This window comes from Neodiprion lecontei, chromosome 2 (assembly GCF_021901455.1).
Source record: "Neodiprion lecontei isolate iyNeoLeco1 chromosome 2, iyNeoLeco1.1, whole genome shotgun sequence".
Lineage (NCBI taxonomy): Eukaryota > Metazoa > Arthropoda > Insecta > Hymenoptera > Diprionidae > Neodiprion > Neodiprion lecontei.
Window position 1 is genome coordinate 34,622,341 of NC_060261.1, and position 11,081 is coordinate 34,633,421.

The window sequence follows — 11,081 nt, forward strand, 5'->3', positions numbered from 1 at the left end:
CAATTTTATTTGTATATAGTGTAATATACGTACAAGTATTTACGTTACTTTATACGAGAATCAAATAGGTATTTTAGGCTGTGACGTGAGTAATGTATCGAGAATATATTAACACGAGTAAACTAATTAGAACATTAGAAGAATAAAATTATAGCTTTCTTTGCCGTATTTATATTCTTATTTATTAAATATACGAATAATGATGAAAAATCCAGTCGAATTTGAGTGACAGGATATTTGATTTTTGACGCAGGTACGCGAAAATACGCCATTTTGGTATTACGGGTTTCGCTCGAGATTCAATCAAAACAATTTCAATTCATCAACACGCGTTATAATTGGAGAATTTGTCGTGTATGCGTCAATCGGTTTGTACGTATTTTAAATATACTTGATTTGTACGGGTATTATTCCTAGGTATAGCATTTGATGTGTAAATTGCGCCGGTCGCAAGTGGGGTACATAAAAAAACAAAGAAAACTATATTGCAAATAATATGGTGTACTATTACTTATACATATAATTATGGGCATTGTTACGAAAACGTACACGTCTCTGCTAGTTTCGTAATAAAATGAGAAAATAATAAACGGTCGATTATTTGTTTCATAAGGACAAATAACTCATTATCTTATCTTCCTTGTTTCTTAAATCAGCTGTGTCGAATGAAGTTTCGACCGTGCGCAGTAACAATACAATGCAACAATATACGACCAGTCACATGTAATACTTTGGTAACCATAGAAATGGTTCCATTCTACGGACACATTGAAAAATAATCAACTGCCGATCAGCACAAATCGTATGAAAAACTCACTTACCAGTGCTTTGGCACCTCGTCAATTCCCTCTTCGAGTTGCCGATAATTGTCTTTCACATCGACGCGTGCAACGAATCATTTCACAAAATTGCAATAGAGCAAGCAAATCAGTTTTTTGAACATTAATCACACGTATATTTATTCGAAAAACAAGATGGATTCTGAGGAAACGAACATCCGAAATAACCGAACTAGAAATCGCGCCTGTTATACTCACGTGTTGATCGAAACAATGGAGAATTTATATTTGTACCAACGCGAGTAAATCCAATTCTACGATTAATTATTACAAGGCAGCCTGTCAGTATCTATAAATTATGTAAACCGCACTGATGCCGACACGTGTTAGTTTCTTTTGAAAAATTAATGAAACAAATGCACATCGGCGAGCTACAACGAATTCAGATCTAATTTAACAGTTGCGACCAACTTCATGGACAAGGTTGCAATATTACGAAATACCAGATTCATCAGACGATGGAAATCTATGTTGAATCAGGGAAAAATTCCGGTAAAACTAACCGAAACCGGTGACTGCTGATTGTGAAACTAACACACCGAGTCCTGCAAACGCGACGCGTTCTGACTTGTCAACTCTAGAATCTAGATGTTCGATGTCGCGTCAGCTGATGCTCCTTTGTTTGATATAAGGGAGCGCCGTTTCGACGCACGCGGCGGTTGTTGGAACTAACTTTGTAATAAGTTTCTAGGCTTCTGTCTAAAGGGTCTAAAGCCAGACTCGAAGAAATTTAATGCGTGGACTGTACTACATACATGCCTATGTATACCGTACGTATGCATATATCACTGATCTGTGGTACGTACGCATGAGCGCATATGCGACGGCCGTCACAATAAAGTTTAATTTAATACATAGAAAACAGCTGTTCGAAACGTAAGCGTACGAAGTTTATCTGAATTATTTTCCATCGTTCCCAATACGAGGATCGCTGTATTATGTCAATAACGAAATAAAATACAATACAAGACTAGGCGTAATACGCAATTGGATAGCTTTTCGGTGTTTCCTTGGTTCTTACCTTTCTGACTGACAATAACCGCAATGCCTGTTCGTACGACGCGGTGTACGCATTTTCATTAATAATCGGGAAATGCTGTGCCCAGAAGTGTGGGACTTTAAAGCCCCGCAGCACTACTTCAAGGTCGATCATTCGGATTGTTTAACAAAGAACGTGACGGGCGTGATTAGAAAACACTATTTCAACCACTCGGTAAGCGGTATAACGCGATCTCGCGATTATAAATTATAGGTTAGGTTGATTTTATTATGCTGCGCTGCGTAGCTGTAACGAGAGATTTACGTAATTTTAAATAATTCTTGGATTATTGCCAGGTATCTGTCGTCATTCCTGATACAGTTAATTTACCACCGCATTATTTCGAATCGTTCAACGAAGACAACGACTATTACAGAGTCAACAATTTATCAGCATCCGAACTGGTTGACAAAGAATTCATCGAGGCCTTTGTGAAAAACGGTAATTCAATATTTCCACCAATTTTTCATTATAATTTTAAAACACTTCGTTGCACTTTTTCTACTCTTGATTTCCCGCCGGTGAAACACTAATAGGATGGAAAATTTTCCGTGTTTCTTAACTTACAATCGATCTGCAAACGCCATTTTTAGCAAATTTTCAGAACCTTGTATGCATTTGTTTATCAGCAGGTAGTTAAAAAAAATAAACTGTCCGCCACGGAATTTTCATTTTTCCACTACTTCTTTTGACAGAAACAACTTTTTCTTTTCGCCATCAGGTTTAATTATACAGAATTATTTTCAATAGCATCTGTAGTAGATTACTTTGCATGTATGCAAAAATTATTTAACAGAGCTGCCTTTTTAACTGGCTACTTTTTGTAACTGAATATCATCTAAGAACAATTTCAGGTGAGGTCAGTGTGCTGGCAATAGAGAGTCACATCGACACCCAGAATTCACTCGCTGTAACTCCGTCTGGCCATTTGATACTTTCCTTGGTTAAAGAAGATTTCCAAACACTCGGTATCGAGGGAAAACCTTCGTTCTTCGACCGTAATATCAAAAATCGCTTTGGTGAGTTATTGGAAAGCTAAATAAAATCTCTAAATAATAAAGGATAAGTGACAAACGGAAAACTTAAGGGGTATCAGATTGACAAAATGCCAAAGAAACACCAAATAGCTTCGCTGGAAGAATTGGCCCTCAGGTCGGTTGGCCAATTCGTAACTGATGTCGGACGGCACATCATGCAGCCTATTTGTATTATGTCATCAACTGATCCTGCTCATGGTATAGCTACTCTAAATTCGTGGCTAGAGTGGATAAAACTACAGTTGGTATCCAACGTTCCGTGGTATTTGTACGACAGAATGTCAGTGGAAGTGTTGAAATCGATATTGAATCTCATCACTAAAATTAAGAACAGCTGCAATCAGTATTATCGCATAACATCTTATCTCTCAGAGTTGAATGTCGTTGTGAATCTCACCGAGGTTGTGATACACTCAAATTTGAAAACCATCGAGTTTTCTGTGTGGCCTAAAATTATGAGACATATTTTTTACAAAAATTTACACGTCATGACAGGCTTAGAGATATTAGATTTAGGGTCAGGATCCGCGGGATGGAAAACTTCCGGTATAGAAAAGATGATCATTCAAGGAGTATCTGCCATGCCTAATTTAACATCATTTACGCTCTGCTTCGATTGCACAAACAGTATAGTAACGGCGGTTGCGCAAAATTGTCCCAAGTTACAAAAATTAGATGTCACAGCTTCAAGGTCTGTCACCGATCGTTGCCTGACGATTTTACAAAAGTGCTGGCAGCTGCGCGAGATCCAATTGTTCAGAACCTCAGTTTCCAGAGCTGGTTACGCTGAGTTATTACTAGAGCATCCGAACTTGGAAAATATCGGCAGATGCGATGAATTCGGATACATTTTAGAATATATTAGAAATACCAGTACCTACAAAAAGCCATTCAACTTGAAGATATTCGAAAGCCGAGACGTCACGACAGAGCATTTGCACCTCTTGGTAGAAATGTGTCCAAATTTGACTAAAGTATCAATCGTGCTTGACGAATCTATTAATGATCTATTAATTCTGTCAAGACTGAACAATTTAACAGAGTTGAAACTTTTGTGCGGAGATTTCTTTACAGATAGAATGAAAGAACTGCTTGAAACTAGGGGTGCCAAAATAACGAGTCTTCATTTGGAGCATGTTAACGAAATTGATTTAAATGCGCTCATTTACATTAGTCAATTTTGCCCGATGCTCAAGCATCTAGTTCTTTACAATTGTGAGTTTGATGAACACGCGGCAATAGTATCGGCTAAATTATTTGTTCCACCATTCAAATATTTAGAGCGCATTAAGTGTGTGGCTGACTGTGCACACCTGCATCTTGAATTCCTTCTTTCTCATTGCGTAAACATTAAATTTATACAATTAGGATCATCGACAGGTATCGGTGACGATACAATGGCCAGAGTTTTGTCTAAGAATCCAATGAACAAGTTGGAGGAGCTGAAAATACTTTACAGCGACGATCTATCGATGAAAACTGTAAGATTATTGATGCAGAATTGTGATAATTTACGACGTCTGTCGGAATTAGAAAGTTGGCAAGGCATTTCACTTGCAGAATTGAACGTATTCCAAAGTGAGCTGAGAATAAACAACATCGACTTGGATATAAGTCCGACATTGTCGTTAGCTTAATTAATTATACAATGGGCATTCTTCTAAGGCGGCACGATTTTAAGAATAATAGCAATAATAGTCATGCGCAAAATATCTGTGTGAAATTCTATTTTTATGACAATTTACACAAGCATAGTGATGAAACATTTTTTCAATTTTATAATCGCGTGCAAAATACTTGCCTACATGTAAAAATATCGATATGCTCAATATCAACTTCCATTACGAACTATAGACATTGTTACCGGACTTTGCAGATTGTTCCTGTTTATTTTTTTAATTTATTTGTTTTCCTTTCTGTGACTTGTCAAATCCGTCAGTAATTTCTGCATTAATTATTATTATTAAAAAATTAAAGCATAGAAAGACTCGTATTTAGTCAGATCTCTCAAAAAATTTGCTGTATTATACCTGCTTCAAGTATTTATTGTATTTGTTTACTGCAATTATTAGACAAGATTACTGTGACTGTTTACGCTTAAATGTTGTTAAAGAATTGACTGTAATGAATTAAGATAGTCGAAAAGTGAATTAATAATAATTTTACAACGTGAATAATTTGTAATTTATATAAACTCGCTTGTAATCAGTTGAGGCACAGATAGTTTGGTCTGAATCGCTGTGACAGTCTTTTTTTTCAATAGATTTCAAGAAAAGTAACAAAATGATTGTCGGAAATACCTCTGTCTGGTATTGAAATTTCTCACAAAAGTTCTTTTGTGTAAAAATAAATTGGGCAAAGCATTTCGCATTTTTTCACAGCAAATTTTTATTACTCCAGATTACTTAGTCACTTGAGTGGTCGAAAAGATGTCGAAAAAAATTCTGTGAATAATTAGGGCACTTGTCTAAAAACTGTTAGTTGTCTAGAAATGGAAATTTCAGACAGAGATTTCCGTCCAGAAAATATATGTACTGGTGCAAGAATGTCATACAGACAGCTATTGTTGATGTTGAAACTAATTTTAATTACCGATTCCTTACACAATTTGGTTGAATTAATAGTTGGTGGTTTTTCTTACAGGCTAGTAATGAACGAGTAAAAAAATGTTGCGAATGAAAATAATTACAAAAATTACTAATTAATGTAGTAAACCCTCAATGATGTAGTTTTTGTTCATGAATGTTTGAACTATTTGAAAAGGAAGCTTTAAACAAATATGTCTCAGATCTAAAGTTTGAATAACGGAGCACAAGCTTTTATAAAAATGTACACATAATATTAATCAATATTAATATTAATAGGTGACTAGCATTGTAGTATGTGTCCGTAATGATAGAATAATAACACTTTTGTGACTCTACCAAAATTGCTGAAATGGATTTTAATTGTACTATATAATCATATGTACATGTATTTAATATTCATGTGGACTAAATTAAATGTTGAAAACTGTGAAGAATGTAAAGAAAAAGAAAACGGGATTGGAGTTGATTTAAATTACTTAGCAATGATAAAATAATTGAGTTTTCTCTATGACTGCTACTTATGTACTAGTCATATTGATACTACGAATAGATAATTAAGTACTGATTAAGTGCCTCATATTTTTTATATTTTGTTTAATTGACGTTTCTCTCGGTTGGGAATGTTGGCAACTTTTATATTACTGTAATCTTTGTTGATCGATACAATGTACCGTTCTAATACAATGGAGAATATACTATAAATTTTTAATCATTGCTACATGGCTGGTTTTTATTTCATTATTATTTATTATTTTCAATTAAATTCACATGAACATATTCAATTTCATCATTTCAGACATTTAGCGTGGTGGTTTTTTTAAATTCGCACAAAACGTTAGCAGCTATGCTTTATCTGTCATTTGTGTAATAATTATTATTTGAAATATGTATGCTGTGTTTTGACTGGGTCACTCATATATTCAAATCATTTTCTTTTTTTCTTATTTTTGATTACCGGTGTGCGATCGTAGTCGTGACTATTGATTTGAAAGAAGAAAGTTTTACACCAGGCAAGAAGAACTATGAACACGTCAGGGAGTCACTGACAAATAATCTACATCAGAGGTTCAACGTTATATTGGCTTGGGAACCTCCGGGTAAATATTAACCACAACAAAGATGAGATTATTGTCTGACTGCTTAGCACTCGTCTCAATTACTGAATTCTTTCCAAGTACAATACTGTAAAGGGAAGTTCTTCTAGTTACTATATTGAACAAAGATGTGTTACGATTAATCACCTTCGATTTGTCAACTATTACTCCCAACTTTTTAGACCCAGACTTTTATATATACTTGATGATTTTCCACATTACAGATAAAAAATTGTGTCCATCGTCAATAGCTGCGTGGTTTGATAAGCGCGGTTACACAGTTAAGCTTTGCCGTCAAAAGAAAGTTGACCAATGCTTGTATTCCATAAAGATCCCCATCATCAACAGCAGCACAAATCATTCAGAGCTCTTCGAATGGCTGGGTGTTTTGAGTATTGGCGGTGATTTGTGAGTTGATTTTCAATAGTTTCTGCGATGTCTTCATAGTCTTGCTAAATTATCTCATACTTTTTGAGAATATATTTATTTTTTCATATTTTACAGAAAGAACAGTGCAGAAAATTCTTATTTGAATAGCTATAAGTGTTCAGAACCATGGACAGAAGTTGGACAAGTGCGCTGTATCAGGTGGACAGGTTTTATAACTCAGAAACAAGTTGAAACAATATTTAATGAGTTAAAAAGCTACGTCAAAACGAGAGAAAACATACCTTGGGTCAGTATTGACGTGCAAGGCTTTTCGGACAGCCCCACAAGCTGGGAATTAAAAGAGCACAATTTTTACATCGATGGGGACAACAGTTACGCTATTTTCTTAAAACCAAATGGAGGATATATACTAAGAACAAGTTTAAGCTCTAATAATAAACCAAGAATATTTCAGTAAACCATTTTTTCACTATGATAATTCTGTCCCTGAACTTAAAATTGTCAAAACATATCAAATGTTATCAACTGCTTGCTGAGAAAATAGCAAATATAAAATCTTAATTTAATGTGTGATATTTCCTCTTCTTTGTAAGAGGGCTTACTCAGATACCTTATTTTTTCATCTCCCTCATTATTCTTTATTTATCTTATCTTTCTGACCGCTGACCTTTATTCTCAGTTGACCGGGAGGTATTACAACATTCACAATCGCCTCACTAGATTGATTAGCCTAAAGTAGACTGGTTCAAACAGTTTCTCATTTTTATCAAAATTATTGACATGGAAAAACAACTGGTCATAGTTGACTGCGATGCAGGTATTGATGACGCTCTTGCGTTAATTCTGCTAGCTGGGGCGCACAAATTGAATAAAATTCAACTACTGGCAGTGACATGTGTTAATGGAAATACAACCGTAGAAAATGTGGTCAATAATGTCTTCAGGATACTACAGACATGCGGTCTTGCAGATGTAAGTTTCAGTATTTCCAGTTGAATATTAAAAAAATTATAAAATTCCACAAAATTTTCAATTTCTATGAAAAATACATTCCAATCTGTTAAGATAATGTTAATAATAATCTGACAAGTGTAAAGTGTCGATTTCTACCCTAGATACCAGTTTACCAAGGTGCTCATTCTCCATTACTGAGCACAGAAAATGCCAGGATATCCGCTACTGAGCAATTTCACGGGCCCGATGGATTTGGAAATATGTTTAAGGATAAGCTGGACATAAGCAAACTTCAAAAAGAACATGCTGTACACGCGTTGTATAGAATGGTTTGCAAAAACCCTGGTATTAAACAAAGAATCTAATTGAATATATTCAAATTTAGTACTACACTCCACCGCTTTTATCAATTATAAATATCCATGAAATTTATACTATTTCCAGGAGAAGTATCTATAGCTTGTATCGGTCCTTTGACCAATATAGCATTAGCTATTAGGTTATACCCTGATTTCATCAGCAAAGTTAAAGCGTTTTATGTAATGGGCGGCAACTACACCGGTAAATAATAATTTTCTTACATATTCCTGCAAGATTTTATTTGAATTATTTTGAAATCAATTATTATGAATTCTATACTTTTGTAGTAATCCGATTAATTCTTTTAGCTCAAGGCAATATCACAGCACAAGCGGAGTTTAATTTTTACAGCGATCCCGAGAGCGTTCACATTTTCTTGGCGAACAGTATAAAACCATACGTGCTTTTACCATGGGAGACATGCATAAAGCGCGCTATGGATCCTGTGAGTACTTTTGTATAACACATTGTAAAATATTTCATAGTTTGATGATAAATTTATGTATAAATGGATAAACGGTAACAGGTAAGGATAGGCAGCAACGAATTGAAGTATTTTTGTCAGTTATTTTAACACGCTTTAACTGTTTGTCTCATTGACAATTACAGAAATGGCAAGACCATGTATTTGGGAAAATTAATACTCCAGAAGTGCAATTGATGTCTACTCTTTATCAATTTTACTTGAATAGTAATAAAGAATCCGCTATTTATACGCCTTGTGACGCAATTTTAGCTGCTATAGTTCTCAGACCTGACATGGCTACAAAACTAATTGAACATCACGCAGATATAGAATTAACTGGACGTCGAACTAGAGGCCAGGTTGTCATAGATCACTTGGCGTCGAATAAACCCAACACAAACATAGTCACAGAATGCAATTTGGAAATCTTTAAAGAACTGTTGATACTCGCCTTGGACCCTGAGAACTATGAAGGAGATGTTCTGTAAAATCAATAGCATGTAATGAATTAGCGAAATCTTTCGTGTAAATCGATTAAAAAATGTACAAATGTACGTATGTACATACGAATGAATTCAAACTTCAAATATCAAACACGTTCTACCAGCTTATTTGGCTAATGGCGAATCTATTTTAAATAAACTCTGGTAATATCTCGATTTCTTTATTGTTTATATTCTTTACTTAATATACACAAATTTTATCAACCTCTCATTCCAGCTACAACAATGCTTTTTTTTTCCATATCCATAAATTTATATGTATTATCTGCAAGTACAACTAGACATAGTGCAAATTTGATGACGTTGCACCATGTAATAAATTTTTTTCAAATTTATCACGCTTCAACATTGTTTCCAAGATTATTATTGTCAAAATTCTTTTTACATTTCGTTCATAAGAATAATACGGTGAATCAATGAACAATCATTAGAAGATTATTTTACACCAGTGTACACATGTATGTGTGTAATAAACGCCCTTTTGTCACAGAAGAAACTAAAGCACGCTTTCCCTAAGAGAAATCCGTTTACCTTAACATAGTAACAATGCAGTTATTTGTATACAGTTAAACATACAATTTCCTAAGTCATATCGTTACTCGATCACATTTTAAACCCAACTAGTAAATAATTGTCCCCTAGACTATTACCTGCTAACTTAAATATTTCTGCGTCTATGTGAAAATTTAAGGAAAACAAAAATCAGCCGCAGTCACCTCTGGCAGGTTTGTTATTCTATTTTTGAAGTTTGATTCTGTTTAACTTTATGTCACAAGTAAATCGAATGTAGTGCAAGTAGCCAGAGCTATTTCCCTCAAATACAATAAAATATTCTAAGACTACGAGACCAACAAACTCCGATTAAAGCCTGTCAGATTTGAAACAGCATTGCACTAGAGGGAAACTGCTGCAAAAGATGTTTAAGTTTGTCTCTAAACAAAGGTGACAATATAATTAACAACAATGTTATCGTTGTTCTTATATTGTGACATTTGGTTCATAGTAATACTTGATCCGTACGAGGTCGACAAGGATACAGCCTGCGTTTTAGAATTGTTGAATTACGGATTTGGCTTTTCGAAACTTTGCAGTTGCTCTTTTTGCGATTCCTGGAATTGTTCTCTGGCCTCGCGGTTCGACTTTAACAGCTCCACTAGCTCTGCGTGGATGTCGTCATTTTTTCTCTCAAGGGAATCCAGCGCCGAATTCAATTGGTCCAGCTGGGCATTGATCGCCTCAAATTCTGTAATCAGTTCGTTCAATTACCACGTTTTCCTGAACCAAGCAATTCCCTAATTCCTCGGTTTGAGGGTTATAAGGCATTTACGCCAGATTTTTCTATTCCTACGGCGCGATAACGCTTCGCGAATTTAACTGTCCCCGCAATTTACCTTCTTCGTTTATGTTGTCGTCTCCGCTTCCCGCGTCAGCCTCGTTCTCCTCATTCTCCTTGTTCTCTTGCGGCTCCACAGCGTCTTCCCCCATGATTATATCTGCCATCACCAGTTTCGCCAAATCAGCTGACGATGAGCCGCGCCTCCCTTTGACACGTGACATGTCACGTGGTACACGGGCGACGCGCTCTATTCGAAACAGACCGAAACGTCAACGGCGCGGCGGCGTTGACTGACAACGAGGAGCAGAGATCTACCCGATCTACCTACATAGATCAGTGCTGAAGAGGAACGGCTAAACCGGTCGATCGCGACAAGGCAAAGAAAAACACGGAGTCTGGAGAGTAAACTGTAGGCCTCGGATCTGATGAAGTTGGCCATCCCTTTATAGAGAACGGTGAAATCCCAACGGATGCA

General features: G+C 35.7%; 4 protein-coding genes across 5 annotated transcripts; 3 read left to right on the forward strand and 1 right to left on the reverse strand.

The window, feature by feature from the left end:
• The first annotated feature begins 28 nt into the window (after nucleotides 1-28).
• LOC107219765 (ribonuclease P protein subunit p40) lies at nucleotides 29-7,803 on the forward strand. Its single transcript, XM_015658099.2, has 7 exons — nucleotides 29-2,052; nucleotides 2,175-2,319; nucleotides 2,733-2,897; nucleotides 6,475-6,600; nucleotides 6,822-7,005; nucleotides 7,102-7,440; nucleotides 7,667-7,803. Exons 1-7 carry the CDS (start codon nucleotides 1,933-1,935, stop codon nucleotides 7,668-7,670), a joined length of 1,083 nt encoding a protein of 360 aa, XP_015513585.2. The 5' UTR covers nucleotides 29-1,932; the 3' UTR covers nucleotides 7,671-7,803.
• On the forward strand, nucleotides 2,843-6,221 carry LOC107219755. Its single transcript, XM_015658088.2, has one exon. It carries the CDS (start codon nucleotides 2,984-2,986, stop codon nucleotides 4,550-4,552), a length of 1,569 nt encoding a protein of 522 aa, XP_015513574.1. The 5' UTR covers nucleotides 2,843-2,983; the 3' UTR covers nucleotides 4,553-6,221.
• Nucleotides 7,768-9,427, forward strand: LOC107219745 (inosine-uridine preferring nucleoside hydrolase). Its single transcript, XM_015658077.2, has 5 exons — nucleotides 7,768-7,959; nucleotides 8,103-8,286; nucleotides 8,386-8,502; nucleotides 8,610-8,746; nucleotides 8,911-9,427. Exons 1-5 carry the CDS (start codon nucleotides 7,768-7,770, stop codon nucleotides 9,253-9,255), a joined length of 975 nt encoding a protein of 324 aa, XP_015513563.2. The 3' UTR covers nucleotides 9,256-9,427.
• Nucleotides 9,416-10,820, reverse strand: LOC107219729 (bublin coiled-coil protein). Of its 2 annotated transcripts, XM_015658065.2 has the most exons (3): nucleotides 10,662-10,820; nucleotides 10,308-10,513; nucleotides 9,416-9,944 (listed from the first exon to the last, which is right to left on the reverse strand). In XM_015658065.2, exons 1-2 carry the CDS (start codon nucleotides 10,768-10,770, stop codon nucleotides 10,332-10,334), a joined length of 291 nt encoding a protein of 96 aa, XP_015513551.1. In that variant the 5' UTR covers nucleotides 10,771-10,820; the 3' UTR covers nucleotides 9,416-9,944; nucleotides 10,308-10,331. The 2 variants fall into 2 exon arrangements, with proteins under 2 accessions (XP_015513551.1, XP_015513543.1); XM_015658057.2 differs by having other exon boundaries at nucleotides 9,416-10,513.
• Nucleotides 10,821-11,081: the final 261 nt, after the last annotated feature.